We start from the raw sequence: 18,806 nt of genomic DNA, 5'->3' as shown, positions 1-18,806 counted from the left end.
GGTCCCCCCTCCTCAGGAAGACACATGTACAGGTCCTCCTCCTCAGGAAGACACATGTACAGGTCCCCCTCCTCAGGAAGACACATGTACAGGTCCCCCTCCTCAGGAAGACACATGTACAGGTCCCCTCCTCAGGAAGACAACATGTACAGGTCCCCCTCCTCAGGAAGACACATGTACAGGTCCTCCTCCTCAGGAAGACACATGTACAGGTCCTCCTCCTCAGGAAGACACATGTACAGGTTCCCCTCCTCAGGAAGACACATGTACAGGTTCCTCCTCCTCAGGAAGACACGTGTACAGGTTCTCCTCCTCAGGAAGACACATGTACAGGTCCCCCTTCTCAGGAAGACACCTGTACTGGTCGCCCTCCTCAGGAAGACACATGTACAGGTCCCCCTCCTCAGGAAGACACACGTACAGGTCCCCCTCCTCAGGAAGACACACGGACAGGTCCCCCCTCCTCAGGAAGACACACGGACAGGTCCCCCTCCTCAGGAAGACACACGGACAGGTCCTCCTCCTCAGGAAGACACACGGGACAGGTCCTCCTTCTCAGGAAGACACACGGACAGGTCCCCCTCCTCAGGAAGACACGTGTACAGGTCCCCCTCCTCAGGAAGACACATGTACAGGTCCCCCTCCTCAGGAAGACACATGTACAGGTCCCCCTCCTCAGGAAGGCACATGTACAGGTCCTCCTCCTCAGGAAGGCACATGTACAGGTCCTCCTCCTCAGGAAGACACATGTACAGGTCCCCCTCCTCAGGCAGACACATGTACAGGTCCCCCTCCTCAGGAAGACACATGTACAGGTCCTCCTCCTCAGGAAGACACATGTACAGGTCCTCCTCCTCAGGAAGACACGTGTACAGGCCCCCCTCCTCAGGAAGACACATGTACAGGTCCTCCTCCTCAGGAAGACACGTGTACAGGTCCCCCTCCTCAGGAAGACACATGTACAGGTCCTCCTCCTCAGGAAGACACATGTACAGGCCCCCCTCCTCAGGAAGACACATGTACAGGTCCCCCTCCTCAGGAAGACACATGTACAGGTCCCCCTCCTCAGGAAGACACATGTACAGGTCCCCCTCCTCAGGAAGACACATGTACAGGTCCCCCTCCTTAGGAAGACACATGTACAGGCCCCCCTCCTCAGGAAGACACATGTACAGGTCCCCCTCCTCAGGAAGACACATGTACAGGTCCCCCTCCTCAGGAAGACACATGTACAGGTCCCCCTCCTCAGGAAGACACACGGACAGGTCCTCCTCCTCAGGAAGACACACGGACAGGTCCTCCTTCTCAGGAAGACACACGGACAGGTCCCCCTCCTCAGGAAGACACGTGTACAGGTCCCCCTCCTCAGGAAGACACATGTACAGGTCCCCCTCCTCAGGAAGACACATGTACAGGTCCCCCTCCTCAGGAAGACACATGTACAGGTCCCCCTCCTCAGGAAGACACATGTACAGGTCCCCCTCCTCAGGAAGACACATGTACAGGCCCCCCTCCTCAGGAAGACACATGTACAGGTCCCCCTCCTCAGGAAGACACATGTACAGGTACCCCTCCTCAGGAAGACACATGTACAGGTCCCCCTCCTCAGGAAGACACATGTACAGGCCCCCCTCCTCAGGAAGACACATGTACAGGTCCCCCTCCTCAGGAAGACACATGTACAGGTCCCCCTCCTCAGGAAGACACATGTACAGGTCCCCCTCCTCAGGAAGACACATGTACAGGTCCCCCCTCCTCAGGAAGACACATGTACAGGCCCCCCTCCTCAGGAAGACACATGTACAGGTCCCCCTCCTCAGGAAGACACATGTACAGGTCCCCCTCCTCAGGAAGACACATGTACAGGTCCCCCTCCTCAGGAAGACACATGTACAGGTCCCCCTCCTCAGGAAGACACATGTACAGGCCCCCCTCCTCAGGAAGACACATGTACAGGTCCCCCTCCTCAGGAAGACACATGTACAGGTACCCCTCCTCAGGAAGACACATGTACAGGTCCCCCTCCTCAGGAAGACACATGTACAGGCCCCCCTCCTCAGGAAGACACATGTACAGGTCCCCCTCCTCAGGAAGACACATGTACAGGTCCCCCTCCTCAGGAAGACACATGTACAGGTCCCCCTCCTCAGGAAGACACATGTACAGGTCCCCCTCCTCAGGAAGACACATGTACAGGCCCCCCTCCTCAGGAAGACACATGTACAGGTCCCCCCTCCTCAGGAAGACACATGTACAGGTCCCCCTCCTCAGGAAGACACATGTACAGGTCCCCCTCCTCAGGAAGACACATGTACAGGTCCCCCTCCTCAGGAAGACACATGTACAGGAACGTCTGAAGTTTATCAATAAACATCTAAATGATTCAGAGAAGGATTGGGGAGAAATTTCTGTGGTCGGATGAGACCAAAATTGAGGTCTTTGGCATTAACTTGACCCGCTGTGTTTGGAGGAAGAAAAATACTGACTATGACCCTAAGAACACCATCCCTACAGTCACACACGGAGGGGGGAACATGAACACCATCCCTACAGTCACACACGGAGGGGGGAACATGAACACCATCCCTACAGTCACACACGGAGGGGGGAACATGAACACCATCCCTACAGTCACACACGGAGGGGGGAACATGAACACCATCCCTACAGTCACACACGGAGGGGGGAACATGAACACCATCCCTACAGTCACACACGGAGGGGGGAACATGAACACCATCCCTACAGTCACACACGGAGGGGGGAACATGAACACCATCCCTACAGTCACACACGGAGGTGGGAACATGAACACCATCCCTACAGTCACACACGGAGGTGGGAACATGAACACCATCCCTACAGTCACACACGGAGGTGGGAACATGAACACCATCCCTACAGTCACACACGGAGGTGGGAACATGAACACCATCCCTACAGGCACACACGGAGGTGGGAACATGAACACCATCCCTACAGTCACACACAAAGGTGAGAACATGAACACCATCCCTACAGTCACACACGGAGGTGAGAACATGAACACCATCCCTACATTGGTCCCATGGTGAGGGGTGGAGATGCCATGAAGCGATGAGCCCCAATTACTCTTCTCTCCATAGAATGCCAAAAGGCCGAGGTGGACCACTGCTTCCTGTTTGATGGGTCCAGCAGCTCCGGGAACCTGAACTCCAATTTATACGTATTTTTCCTGATCGACGCCATCAAAACCTGAGGAACACCACAGTGCATGTAAGATAAGAGACGGGGGGGGGTAAAATCTCTCCTGCCCCTCCCTCAGCCCCCTACTCATTACCCAGTCTGAAATGTATCCCACATCCAATATAACCACCTCTTCTATCCTCCCCCACCCTACAATACACCATCTCTACCCCCCCCCCCACCCTACAATACACCATCTATACCCCCCCCTCCAATACACCATCTCTACCCCCCCCCCACCCTCCAATACACCATCTCTACCCCCCCCCACCCTACAATACACCATCTCTACCCCCCCCCACCCTACAATACACCATCTCTACCCCCCCCTACAATACACCATCTCTACCCCCCCACCCTACAATACACCATCTCTAACCCCCCACCCTAAATACACCATCTCTACCCCCCCCCCACCCTACAATACACCATCTCTACCCCCCCACTCCAATACACCATCTCTACCCCCCCCCTACAATACACCATCTCTACACCCCCCCCTACAATACACCATCTCTACCCCCCACTCCAATACACCATCTCTACCCCCCCCCTACAATACACCATCTCTACCCCCCCCCCTACAATACACCATCTCTACCCCCCCCCACCCTACAATACACCATCTCTACCCCCCCCACCCTACAATACACCATCTCTACCCCCCCCACCCTACAATACACCATCTCTACCCCCCCTACAATACACCATCTCTACCCCCCCCCCTACAATACACCATCTCTACCCCCCCACCCTACAATACACCATCTCTACCCCCCCCCCACCCTGCAATGCACCATCTCTACCCCCCCACCCTACAATACACCATCTCTACCCCCCCCCCACCCTACAATACACCATCTCTACCCCCCCACCCTACAATACACCATCCTCTACCCCACCCCCCCCCCCACCCTACAATACACCATCTCTACCCCCCCCACCCTACAATACACCATCTCTACACACCCTACCATCTCTACCCCCCCCCCCTACAATACACCATCTCTACCCCCCCCCCCCACCCTACAATACACCATCTCTACCCCCCCCCCCTACAATACACCATCTCTACCCCCCCCACCCTACAATACACCATCTCTACCCCCCCCCCCCACCCTACAATACACCATCTCTACCCCCCCCACCCTACAATACACCATCTCTACCCCCCCCCACCCTACAATACACCATCTCTACCCCCCCCACCCTACAATACACCATCTCTACCCCCCCCACCCTACAATACACCAGCTCTACCCCCCCCACCCTACAATACACCATCTCTACCCCCCCCCTACAATACACCATCTCTACCCCCCCCCCTACAATACACCATCTCTACCCCCCCCACCCCTACAATACACCATCTCTACCCCCCCCCACCCTGCAATGCACCATCTCTACCCCCCCCACCCTACAATACACCATCTCTACCCCCCCCACCCTACAATACACCATCTCTACCCCCCCACCCTACAATACACCATCTCTACCCCCCCCCACCCTACAATACACCATCTCTACCCCCCCACCCTACAATACACCATCTCTACCCCCCCCCACCCTACAATACACATCTCTACCCCCCCCCCCTACAATACACCATCTCTACCCCCCCCCCACCCTACAATACACCATCTCTACCCCCCCCCCCTACAATACACCATCTCTACCCCCCCCACCCTACAATACACCATCTCTACCCCCCCCCCCACCCTACAATACACCATCTCTACCCCCCCCCACCCTACAATACACCATCTCTACCCCCCCCCCTACAATACACCATCTCTACCCCCCCCCACCCTACAATACACCATCTCTACCCCCCCCCCCCTACAATACACCATCTCTACCCCCCCCCACTCCAATACACCATCTCTACCCCCCCCCCCTACAATACACCATCTCTACCCCCCCCCCCCTACAATACACCATCTCTACCCCCCACTCCAATACACCATCTCTACCCCCCCCCTACAATACACCATCTCTACCCCCCCCCCTACAATACCACCATCTCTACCCCCCCCACCCTACAATACACCATCTCTACCCCCCCCACCCTACAATACACCATCTCTACCCCCCCACTCCAATACACCATCTCTACCCCCCCCCCTACAATACACCATTCTCTACCCCCCCCCCCCCTACAATACACCATCTCTACCCCCCCACTCCAATACACCATCTCTACCCCCCCCCCTACAATACACCATCTCTACCCCCCCCCTACAATACACCATCTCTACCCCCCCACCCTACAATACACCATCTCTACCCCCCCACCCTACAATACACCATCTCTACCCCCCCCCTACAATACACCATCTCTACCCCCCCACCCTACAATACACCATCTCTACCCCCCCCCACCCTGCAATGCACCATCTCTACCCCCCCCACCCTACAATACACCATCTCTACCCCCCCCCCACCCTACAATACACCACTCTCTACCCCCCCACCCTACAATACACCATCTCTACCCCCCCCCCACCCTACAATACACCATCTCTACCCCCCCACCCTACAATACACCATCTCTACCCCCCCCCCACCCTACAATACACCATCTCTACCCCCCCCCCTACAATACACCATCTCTACCCCCCCCCCCTACAATACACCATCTCTACCCCCCCCCACCCTACAATACACCATCTCTACCCCCCCCCACCCTACAATACACCATCTCTACCCCCCGCTACAATACACCATCTCTACCCCCCCCTACAATACACCATCTCTACCCCCCCCCCCTACAATACACCATATCTACCCCCCCACTCCAATACACCATCTCTACCCCCCCCTACAATACACCATCTCTACCCCCCCCCTACAATACACCATCTCTACCCCCCCCACCCTACAATACACCATCTCTACCCCCCCCCCTACAATACACCATCTCTACCCCCCCACCCTACAATACACCATCTCTACCCCCCCCCACCCTGCAATGCACCATCTCTACCCCCCCCCACCCTACAATACACCATCTCTACCCCCCCCCACCCTACAATACACCATCTCTACCCCCCCACCCTACAATACACCATCTCTACCCCCCCCCCCCACCCTACAATACACCATCTCTACCCCCCCACCCTACAATACACCATCTCTACCCCCCCCCACCCTACAATACACCATCTCTACCCCCCCCCTACAATACACCATCTCTACCCCCCCCCCTACAATACACCATCTCTACCCCCCCCACCCTACAATACACCATCTCTACCCCCCCCCCACCCTACAATACACCATCTCTACCCCCCGCTACAATACACCATCTCTACCCCCCCCCCCTACAATACACCATCTCTACCCCCCCCCCCCACCCTACAATACACCATCTCTACCCCCCCCCACCCTGCAATGCACCATCTCTACCCCCCCACCTTACAATACACCATCTCTACCCCCCCCACCCTACAATACACCATCTCTACCCCCCCCCCCCACCCTACAATACACCATCTCTACCCCCCCCCCCCACCCTATAATACACCATCTCTACCCCCCCCTACAATACACCATCTCTACCCCCCCACCCTACAATGCACCATCTCTACCCCCCCCCCACCCTACAATACACCATCTCTACCCCCCCACCCTACAATACACCATCTCTACCCCCCCCACCCTACAATGCACCATCTCTACCCCCCCCACCCTACAATGCACCATCTCTACCCCCCCCCCACCCTACAATACACCATCTCTACCCCCCCCACCCTACAATGCACCATCTCTACCCCCCCCCCTACAATACACCATCTCTACCCCCCCACCCTACAATACACCATCTCTACCCCCCCCCCACCCTGCAATGCACCATCTCTACCCCCCCACCTTACAATACACCATCTCTACCCCCCCCCCCCACCCTACAATACACCATCTCTACCCCCCACCCTACAATACACCATCTCTACCCCCCCCCCACCCTACAATACACCATCTCTACCCCCCCCCCCTACAATACACCATCTCTACCCCCCCACCCTACAATACACCATCTCTACCCCCCCCCTACAATACACCATCTCTACCCCCCCCCCCACCCTACAATACACCATCTCTACCCCCCACCCTACAATACACCATCTCTACCCCCCCCCTACAATACACCATCTCTACCCCCCCCCCCCACCCTACAATACACCATCTCTACCCCCCCCACCCTGCAATGCACCATCTCTACCCCCCCACCCTACAATACACCATCTCTACCCCCCCCCACCCTACAATACACCATCTCTACCCCCCCACCCTACAATGCACCATCTCTACCCCCCACCCTACAATGCACCATCTCTACCCCCCCCCCACCCTACAATACACCATCTCTACCCCCCACCCCCACTCCAATACACCATCTCTACCCCCCCCCCACCCTACAATGCACCATCTCTACCCCCCCACCCTACAATACACCATGTCTACCCCCCCCCACCCTACAATATCCTATCTCTACCCCCCATCCTAAATATCCTATCTCTACCCCCCACCCTGCAATATCCTATCTCTACCCCCCCCACTCCAATACACCATCTCTACCCCCCACCCTGCAATTTCCTATCTCTACCCCCCCCCCCCCCCCCCCACTCCAATACAACATCTCTATTCCAACCCTCCCTCCACCCTACAATACACCATCTCTACCACTCAGCACCCTCCAGGACACCTCACCTACCCCACACCCACCAGAACGCCATCTCTGCCCCTCATCTTCCACCATAGTAATCTCTGCTTGTTTCTCTTTCAGTTGGCCATTGTGCAGTTTTCTGGCAAATTTAAGACAGAATTGGACTTCAATCAATATCAGACATCCAAGAACCTCATGGAAGTCATTAGTAATTTGACTGTGTTAAGAGGGAAAACTTTTACTTTCAGTGCCATCAAATACACCCTGTAAGTAACGATCTTGTGGATATGGGTGGTCTGACACAAGGAGAAGCCACCCTTCTGCCCCTTCGTTATTGTGACCCTATCGCCCAACTGTCTGGGATAAGAAAGAGGGACACCTTATATCACAAAGTATGGAGGCCAAGGGCACCCCCCCAACTAAAAGGACCAGAAAACCCTACAAATGATTGGTTGAACCAGAAATACTTTTCTATTATAGTGGTTAAAATAACAAAGTCAGTCATTTGGAGGTTGAGTAAAAGGCTACATGTAGTCCAACATGTTTAGTGGGTGATTTTTCAGTTTTAATTAAATAAATATCAGAACAAAAAAGAGGAAGAGAAGGGATGGAAGGAAGTGGCCCACCGCATATACTTGAGTATAGGCCGACCCAAATATAAGGCACCTAATTTTACCGCAAAAAAACTGGGAAAAAGTATTGACTCGAGTATAAGCCTAGGGTGGAAAATGCAGCAGCTACTGGGTAAACAATGCCCATGTTCAGCCTCGCTGTGCCCATCTGCAGCCTCGCTGTGCCCATCTGCAGCCTCACTGTGCCCATCTGCAGCCTCACTGTGTCCATCTGCAGCCTCACTGTGCCCAACTGCAGCCTCACTGTGCTCATCTGCAGCCTCACTGTGCCCAACTGCAGCCTCACTGTGCCCAACTGCAGCCTCACTGTGCCCAACTGCAGCCTCACTGTGCCCATCTGCAGCCTCACTGTGCCCAACTGCAGCCTCACTGTGCCCATCTGCAGCCTCACTGTGCCCATCTGCAGCCTCATTGTGTCCATGATCAGCCTCACTGTGCCCATCTGCAGCTTCATTGTGCCCATCATCAGCCTCACTGTGCCCATCTGCAGCCTCACTGTGCCCATCTGCAGCCTCATTGTGCCCATGATCACCCTCACTGTGCCCATCTGCAGCCTCACTGTGCCCATCTGCAACTTCATTGTGCCCATGATCAGCCTCACTGTGTCCATCTGCAGCCTCACTGTGCCCATCTGCAGCTTCATTGTGCCCATCATCAGCCTCACTGTGCCCATCTGCAGCCGCACCATTGATAACTAAAACAGCGGGTGTTTCCCACTGTGTCATGCAGTCTGTTCGGCCGTCCAATGTAACAAAGCCCCGCCTCCTCCTCGTCCTTGATAGACGTAACACTAATACAATGCTGGGAAACTGTGTCAGTGTTCCATCTATAACGGATGAGAAAGAGGCCGGGGGCTTTGTTACATTGGATGGCGGAACAGACTGCACGACACAGTCAGAGACACCCGCTGTTTTAGTTATCAACGGTATGGCTGCAGATGGGCACAGTGAGGCTGCAGATGGGCACAGTGAGGCTGCAGATGAGCACAGTGAGGCTGCAGATGGGCACAGTGAGGCTGCAGATGGGCACAGTGAGGCTGCAGATGAGCACAGTGAGGCTGCAGATGGGCACAGTGAGGCTGCAGTTGGGCACAGTGAGGCTACAGTTGGGCACAGTGAGGCTGCAGTTGGGCACAGTGAGGATGCAGTTGGGCACAGTGAGGATGCAGTTGGGCACAGTGAGGCTGCAGTTGGGCACAGCGAGGCTGCAGATGGGCACAGCGAGGCTGCAGATGGGCACAGTGAGGATGCAGTTGGGCACAGTGAGGATGCAGTTGGGCACAGTGAGGCTGCAGTTGGGCACAGTGAGGCTGCAGTTGGGCACAGCAAGGTTGCAGATGGGCAAAGTGAGGCTGCAGTTGGGCACAGTGAGGCTGCAGTTGGGCACAGCAAGGTTGCAGATGGGCAAAGTAAGGCTGCAGTTGGGCACAGTGAGGCTGCACATGGACACAGTGAGGCTGCAGTTGGGCACAGTGAGGCTGCAGATGGGCACATTGAGGCTGCACATGGACACAGTGAGGCTGCACCCTCACTTGAGTATAAGCTGAGGGGAGGGGGGTTTCAGCCTATGTGCTGAAATGTGCTGAAAACCTCGGCTTATACTCAAGTATATACAGTACATTGAGGGACAGTTCCTCTAAATTGGAGACATGTGAAAGCTGGTTGTGATATCAATAAATTGGTTGGTTAGAGGAGCTTCGTCACCTTCTGGAAGATTTCACTTTTGGTGCTCTTCAGGTTCCTTGTGTTTTTCAGGGTCTGCTTGTGGCTGTCAGTATGTATTGATGTAATGTCGTCGGCATTTTGACTTATCAGAAGCAGGATATAAATGTGGTTCTTAGCGTGCCGTGTATTCCATACAGGGATAATATTTATACGGAGAAGGCCGGACACCGTCCTCAGGCTAAGAAGGTCCTCCTGATGCTGACAGATGGAGAAGCAGATGATCAGAAAGGTGACATCATCGACCAGGCGAATAGGATGGGAGTGAAACGTTATCTTATCGGGGTAACTGTCGGAATTCTTCCTTTAATTCTCTTCTGGCTTTACTCAACCCCCAACCATCATTTAAATTTGACTGACCAGTGAACAGTTTAGTCACTTGCTGGCCTTCCAGTACACAAGGAGTAAAATCTCTTCACCTGGGTTTCCAGTTCTGCCTACCGGCATATATGAAGCTGGTGGTACTTCAGCCCTCAAGCATCCATTCATGACAAATATCAGTTCTGTATGGATTGATCGTTCTCTAACCTTGTCCCATCATTTCCCCAATATCACCTTCTTTTTGATTTTCTTGCCCATCCCCCCCCCCCACCATGCACTATAGACCAGCCCATTGTGACTCCTTTCTTTGAGTCTTAGTGAATGGATGTGTTTGGTGTTCTGGGTATGGAGGGTCAAGGGCCTGGTGGGATCTTATTCTTCTTCGGGCCTTTTCTGGGTGGGTAGTGTCTCCCTTTCTGCTGCCATCCATCTCCTATCTCAATCCTTATGACTCTCACCAACAGGTTGGGAACAATTTCAATACTTCTGAACTAGCGAAGACACAGATGAACAACTTGCATCAGAGCCAATTGACCTCCACACCCGGGTCCTGAAGAACTTCAAAGAGCTGCCGAACCTGTTTGCAGAACTGCAGAAAAAGATCCTGGCCATCGAGGGTGTCCAGACCTGTGCTGCAGCTTCAGGGGGTGTCTGCAATGGTGAGCACCAGCCGATGGTGGAGGAGGACTGGGGGGGGGGGTATAATGATGAGGCCCAGCCTGTGGAGGGGTAATGAGGGTTGGAATATTGAGGCTCAACCTGTGGTAGAGATATGGGGGCTGTAAGGGACTTGGCCTGCGGTGGGTAATAGGAGTGTGATAATGAGGCATGACATGTGATGAAGAAATGGGGCTGTAATGGTGAGGCCTGGGATGTGGTGGAGTAATGGGAGGTGAGGCTGTAATGGTGAGATCTGGCCTGTGGTAGAGTAATGGGGGGAAGTGTAATGGTAATACCTGGTCTGTAGTGAAGTAACGGGGAGGGGGGGGTGTAATGATGAAGCATGTATTGGTGAGGCCCAGCCTGTGGTGGGGTAACAGGAGGTTGAAATATTGAGGATGTGGTAGAGCTATGGGGGCTGTAATGGTAATACCTAGCCTGTGGTGGAGTCGTGAGGGTGTTATAATGAGGCATGACCTGTGGTGGAGGAATGGGGGGCTTAATATTGAAGCCCAGCCAGTGGTTGTGGAATGGGACATCTGTAACTAAGGTCCAGCCAGTGCAGGAGGACGGGCAATGTAATATAGGGGCCTGGCCCAAGGTGGATTAAAGGGGGTGTAATAATGAAGCATGACCTGTGGTGGAGGAATGGGGGATGTAATATTGAAGCTCAGCCAGTAGTGGAGGAATGGGGATGTAATATTGAACCTTGGCCAGTGGTGGAGGAATGGGACAAATATAACCAAGGCTGGGCCAGTGCAGGAGGAATGGTGGATGTAACATAGGGGCCTGGCCTATGGTGGATTAATTGGAGGTGTAATGGAAAAGTCTGCACTTTGTGGGGAATGGGGTGGTGTGATGGTAAGGCCTGGTCTATGGTGGAGGAATGGGTAACAGTGTAATAGTGAGGTGTGGCCAATGCTGATGTGGTGCGGAGTGTAGTGGTGTAATGAGAGGTGTAATGTTGAGGCCAAACCTTTGATATGGGAATGGAGGATGTAATGGTGAGGTCCGAGCTATGGTGAAGGAATGGGGTGGTGTAATGATGAGGTCTGGCCTGAGGTTGGGGAATAGGAGGTATAATGGTGAAGCCCAGTCTGTCATGGAGTAATGGGGTGGTGAAATGGAAGTGTTAAGCCTGTGGAGGAGTAATGGAGGTGTAATGGTGAGGCTCACCTCTGGTGAGATAATTTGGGGGATATAATGGCAGGGACTGGCCCACCCTGTGGTGGGGGATTGGGAGATGTAATGATGAGGCCCAGTCTGTGGCAGAGAATTCGGGGATAGCCTGGAGGTGGGGGTGTATGATACACGCTAAATGAAACTGCAGGCTGCCCTATTAGCCATACTCTTAAGAAAGCCCTGAATTGTACTTTTATTGAGTTGGGAATCCATCACCTTGCAGTGAACTGTTTGAGTGACAATGGCCCAATGGAAACTGTGAAGACTCATTAGGTATGACTCCATGTTATATGGGTAGACTAATACTCTTACCTGTTTTATTTCCCCAGGACCAGCTCAGGGAACCAGTTTCTCCAGAGAACTTTCATCTGCAGGTCTCAGCATGGCACTGACACAGGTGGGTTTGAAAGAAATGCTGGTTGGGTTTCCATTATGTGGGCTGGTATCACGTGGCCTATTTGGAAGGAAGAAATTGTTTTTTGCAGTCTCTGTACACATGGTAAATCTGACAGATATTCTCACTCTGGTTGGATTGTGGTCTTTCACTCATTGTAGATCTTGGCCCTTGTACACACGGTCGGAGATTTCGACAACCAAATCCGTCGGATTTTGTCCGTCGGATCTTGTCCGAAACTGTTGTATACACACGGTCGGACTAAGTTGTCGAAAAATCCGATCATTCAGAACGTGATGACGTTACGATGGGACTACGTTCAGGCTAGTAGCCAATAGCTTTGATGTAGGAATTTGATCTGAGCATGCGTGGCACTTGGTCCGATCAAAATTCTCTACACATGATCGGAGTATCCGATCGAACCAGTTGGTCGGGAAATATTTCCAACATGTTGGAAAATTGGGTCCGACGGATATTCCGACGGAATCCGTCCAATGCAGACCACACACAGTCGGATTATCCGACGACACGGTCCGATAGGACACATTCCGATCGATTCTCCGACCGTGTGTACAAGGGCTTAGTCATTGTAGATCTTGGTCTAGTTGGATTGTGTCCTCTCACTCATTGTAGATCTTGGTCTGGTTGGATTGTGTCCTTTCAGTCATTGTAGATCTTGGTCTGGTTGCATTGTGTCCTCTCACTCATTGTAGATCTTGGTCTGGTTGCATTGTGTCCTCTCACTCATTGTAGATCTTGGTCTGGTTGGATTGAATCCTTTCACTCATTGTAGATCTTGTTCTGGTTGCATTGTGTCCTCTCACTCATTGTAGATCTTGGTCTAGTTGGATTGTGTCCTCTCAGTCATTGTAGATCTTGGTCTGGTTGGATTGTGTCCTTTCAGTCATTGTAGATCTTGGTCTGGTTGCATTGTGTCCTCTCACTCATTGTAGATCTTGGTCTGGTTGCATTGTGTCCTCTCACTCATTGTAGATCTTGGTCTGGTTGGATTGAATCCTTTCACTCATTGTAGATCTTGTTCTGGTTGCATTGTGTCCTCTCACTCATTGTAGATCTTGGTCTAGTTGGATTGTGCCCTCTCAGTCATTGTAGATCTTGGTCTGGTTGGATTGTGTCCTTTCAGTCATTGTAGATCTTGGTCTGGTTGCATTGTGTCCTCTCAGTCATTGTAGATCTTGGTCTGGTTGCATTGTGTCCTCTCACTCATTGTAGATCTTGGTCTGGTTGCATTGAATCCTTTCACTCATTGTAGATCTTGGTCTGGTTGCATTGTGTCCTCTCAGTCATTGTAGATCTTGGTCTAGTTGGATTGTGTCCTTTCAGTCATTGTAGAACTTGGTCTGGTTGCATTGTGTCCTCTCAGTCATTGTAGATCTTGGTCTAGTTGGATTGTGTCCTCTCAGTCATTGTAGATCTTGGTCTAGTTGGATTGTGTCCTTTCAGTCATTGTAGATCTTGGTCTAGTTGGATTGTGTCCTCTCACTCATTGTAGATCTTGGTCTAGTTGGATTGTGTCCTCTCAGTCATTGTAGATCTTGGTCTGGTTGGATTGTGTCCTTTCAGTCATTGTAGATCTTGGTCTGGTTGCATTGTGTCCTCTCACTCATTGTAGATCTTGGTCTGGTTGCATTGAATCCTTTCACTCATTGTAGATCTTGGTCTGGTTGCATTGTGTCCTCTCAGTCATTGTAGATCTTGGTCTAGTTGGATTGTGTCCTTTCAGTCATTGTAGAACTTGGTCTGGTTGCATTGTGTCCTCTCAGTCATTGTAGATCTTGGTCTAGTTGGATTGTGTCCTTTCAGTCATTGTAGATCTTGGTCTGGTTGCATTGTGTCCTCTCACTCATTGCAGATCTTGGTCTAGTTCGATTGTGTCCTCTCAGTCATTGTAGATCTTGGTCTAGTTGGATTGTGTCCTTTCAGTCATTGTAGATCTTGGTCTAGTTGGATTGTGTCCTCTCAGTCATTGTAGATCTTGGTCTAGTTGGATTGTGTCCTCTCAGTCATTGTAGATCTTGGTCTAGTTGGATTGTGTCCTTTCAGTCATTGTAGATCTTGGTCTAGTTGGATTGTGTCCTCTCACTCATTGTAGATCTTGGTCTAGTTGGATTGTGTCCTCTCAGTCATTGTAGATCTTGGTCTAGTTGGATTGTGTCCTTTCAGTCATTGTCGATCTTGGTTTGGTTGGATTGTGACCTCTCAGTCATTGTAGATCTTGGTCTAGTTGGATTGTGTCCTCTCAGTCATTGTAGATCTTGGTCTAGTTGGATTGTGACCTCTCAGTCATTGTAGATCTTGGTCTGCTCGGATTGAATCCTTTCACTCATTGTAGATCTTGGTCTGGTTGCATTGTGTCCTCTCAGTCATTGTAGATCTTGGTCTGGTTGCATTGTGTCCTCTCAGTCATTGTAGATCTTGGTCTGGTTGCATTGTGTCCTCTCAGTCATTGTAGATCTTGGTCTGGTTGCATTGTGTCCTCTCAGTCATTGTAGATCTTGGTCTGGTTGCATTGTGTCCTCTCAGTCATTGTAGATCCTAATCTGGTTGCATTGTGTCCTCTCAGTCATTGTAGATCTTGGTCTGGTTGCATTGTGTCCTCTCAGTCATTGTAGATCTTGGTCTGGTTGCATTGTGTCCTCTCAGTCATTGTAGATCTTGGTCTGGTTGCATTGTGTCCCCTCAGTCATAGGTCACTCATTCATTCATTGTAGATCCTAATCTGGTTGGATTGTGTCCTCTCATTCATTGCAGAACTATAAGCGAACCAATGAAAAGCAAGTCGCTAACACATATGTTATGATTGCATGTGAACAAAGGATAAAAGAAACAATCTAAATATACTTAAGAGTCCAAAGGTGAAAAAATAATTATTAATTAATATTGCACAGTCCAAAAATGCTGAATAAAGCTGAAGCCACCGTACTCATGGTCTTAAAGGTGCCTTAGTCCGCCTACTCCAGAGCAGGATCATGCGCTTTATCTGGGCTAATAAACACCTTAGAATTTCGAAGGCCACCCTTTTTACATATAGATTGCAAGGCAGTTTGGGAGTTCCCCATGTCTCTAGGTACTATCTGGCATCCCAGATCTCCGAATTATCACTACTCCATGCTTCCTCCAATGTTCCTCTATAGGTGCTTCTGGAGCACCCTAATTCTGCCCCTCTTTCTTTGCAAGCTCTTCTTTGGCTCCCCCAAAAACTTTGGTCAACTTTATTGAGCCCTCTAATGTTACATAGCTTAAAGTTGTGGGACTCGGATACTAGACATGTGCAGAGTAAAATATTTTGTTTCGGAATTTCGTTTTCGTCCGAAAAATAAATTAATTTAGTTATTCCCGAAATTCGTTTTTATTTATTTCGTTTTTCGTTCAAAAATTGCATTCGTCCGAAAATCCACATGAATTACGGTGGAATCTGTCTTTGAAGGCTTATGGTGTCTGTCGAATGTATAAAGAAGATTCGACGGAGCTAGTATACAGCATACTTCCTGTGAACTTTAGAACCCTATTAAAGTCTATGGGACTCCAACGTTCAAAATCTAAAGTGCTCATTTTAAAGGATAATATGCAAGTTACTGTCCTAAAAAGTGTTTGGGGACCCGGGTCCTGCCCCAGGGGAGTGTTTGGGGACCCGGGTCCTGCCCCAGAGGACATGTATCAATGCAAAAAAAAGTTTTTAAAACGTCAGTTTTTTCGGGAGCAGTGATTTTAATAATGATTAAAGTGAAACAATAAAAGTGTAATATTTCTTGGGATAGATCCGGCAGACTAGAGCAAGGCCCGGTCTTCTGTAGCTAAATGTTCCTTTAATTCTGCCATCTTGGAGGCAGCATACAAAGTACTATTGCGGTGGTATTGGGTTCCAGCGCGTTTTGCTCATGCCAACCCAACCTCTAGCGATCGCTGCTTCCGGGGATGTGGCCATCGTGGAGATGTAATTCACACCTGGTGGGCCTGCCCGCGAATTGTGGGTTTCTGGTCCAGAGTGTTTGGCCTGTTGTTTTCTCTGTTCCATTTAAATGTCTGTAAAGAGGCAAAATTTGCACTATTACACTATTGCATGCCATGTTCCTTAAAGTTTGGGAGCCATGGCTGGCATATGACTTCCCTGAACGCCCCCTGGCTAGTATAGATTGGCTCTGGCTGGTTTCCTTGATGGCCCGGGGTCCCCCTCTCCTTTTCCCTTCTTTCCCTTCCACACTTTAATGCATTTTGTCCTGGATTATTCCTGCACTTATGGGGGTTACCCCAAATTATGTATGTTGCACTCAGGATTTCTGATGTCAGAATCCATGAACCAGACCGAGACAGAAGTACAGTAAAATCACACTTGTTTATTAATAAAAAAATAAAAAGGTAAATAGTGTAAGCATAGTCAAAGCATAGCCAGAGTCCAGTAAACGGGTGGAGTAGTCAGCCAGTCCAGAGTTCAATATCCAGATTGGGTAATCAGCCAGGCCAGAAGTCAGGGATCCAAGTGGAGGAACAGCAAGCAGGATAAGGAGCCAGAAGGGATGTCAGCAAGCCAGTCTTTAAACAGGAACGCAGGAGATGGTTTCTTGTGATGTGACCAAGGCGAAGGCAGAGATGAAATGAGCTGGACAGCTTTAAGTCGGCAGGAGTGACGAGCAGAATCACAACAGATGAGGGACTGTGGAGAGAGATGGGAGCTGGCAATTAGCCGACAGCTGAGCAGCCAGCCCAGAGAAGGAAGGGCTAAGCCAGCCCTGACAGTACCCCCTCCTCAATGACCCCTCCCCCTCGGCCACTGGGCTTGAGGGGAAAACGTCTATGGAAATTGCGGAGGAGGGCAGGGGCATGTACGTCAGAGGATGAAACCCTTCCAATGCACCAGGTACTGTATGCGCCCACGGAACCTACGGGAGTCAACAATGGATTGTACCTCATACTCCTCATGGTTCTCAACCTGTATAGGGTGAGGACGTGGCACCGATGTGGTAAATCAGTTACAGACCAATGGTTTCAATAAGGAGACATGAAACACATTTGAGATGCGCATACTAGGAGGAAGGTCCAACGCGTAAGCCAGTGGGTTAATCCTGCGAAGGATACGGAAAGGCCCAATAAACCGAGGTGCGAACTTCAGTGAGGGAACACGAAGTTGGAGGTTGCGAGATGACAGCCAAACCCTGTCCCCAACCTGGTAGGTCTGCGGTCAGCATGGAGTCTGTACCTATCATTAGCATGACGCAAAGTCACCTGAACTTGTACCCAAGTGGAACGAAGACCACGGAGATGCTCCTCTAATGCAGGAATACTCTGCGGAACAAACGAGTCAGGCAACATGGAAGGTTGGAAACCATAATTCACCATAAATGGAGACAATCGGGAGGCAGAATTCAAGGCACTGTTGTGAGCAAACTCTGCCCAAGGTAATAGGTCAGACCAGTTGTTATGGTGGTCAGAAATATAGCAACGTAGGAATTGCTCCAAGCATTGATTGGCTCGTTTCTTGGCCCCATTAGACTACGGGTGATACCCAGAAGAGAATGCAAGCTGATTCCCCAACTGTGCACAAAAGGCTCGCCAGAACCGGGAGACAAACTGACTGCCCCTATCCGAGACAATCACCTTTGGCAGCCCATGTAAGCGAAAGATCTCCCAAGCAAAAATGGAAATCAGTTCCTTAGAGGTGGGCAACTTCTTAAGTGGAATACAATGACATCTTTGAGAACTGGTCAACCACCATAAGGATAACAGTGTTGCCTTGGGAGTTGGGCAATTCCACAATGAAATCCATAGACAGGTGAGTCCAGGGCCTCTCTCCATTGGGTATGGGTTGTAGGAGGCCCACTGGAAGGTGTCGTGGAGTCTTACTCTGAGCACACATGGGACAGGCAGCTACGAAAGCAGTAACATCAGCCCGTAGACTAGGCCACAAGAATTGTGAAATGGCCCAAATGAGTTGATTCTTCCCAGGATGGCCAGTTGCCTTGGGAGAATGGTAAGTCTGGAGCACTGCA

At 51.2% G+C, this 18,806-nt stretch overlaps 1 protein-coding gene across 1 annotated transcript in view; it reads left to right on the top strand.

The window, feature by feature from the left end:
* The window catches only part of LOC143925196 (integrin alpha-L-like), a 79,141-nt gene that overhangs the window by 10,260 nt on the left and 50,075 nt on the right, over positions 1 to 18,806 (top strand). Inside the window, exons 2-5 of the mRNA XM_077449795.1 lie at positions 8,012 to 8,157; positions 10,385 to 10,606; positions 11,061 to 11,224; positions 12,737 to 12,804. Of these exons, the coding sequence (XP_077305921.1) occupies positions 8,012 to 8,157; positions 10,385 to 10,606; positions 11,061 to 11,224; positions 12,737 to 12,804 (600 nt within the window). The remainder of the gene's footprint in view (positions 1 to 8,011; positions 8,158 to 10,384; positions 10,607 to 11,060; positions 11,225 to 12,736; positions 12,805 to 18,806) is intronic.

This window comes from Lithobates pipiens, unplaced genomic scaffold, assembly GCF_037356315.1.
Source record: "Lithobates pipiens isolate NorthernLeopardFrog02 unplaced genomic scaffold, aLitPip1_a1.2 Scaffold_22, whole genome shotgun sequence".
NCBI classification, from domain to species: domain Eukaryota; kingdom Metazoa; phylum Chordata; class Amphibia; order Anura; family Ranidae; genus Lithobates; species Lithobates pipiens.
The sequence above is the reverse complement of the archived record's forward strand: the minus strand, read 5'-3'. Positions and strand labels throughout refer to the sequence as shown.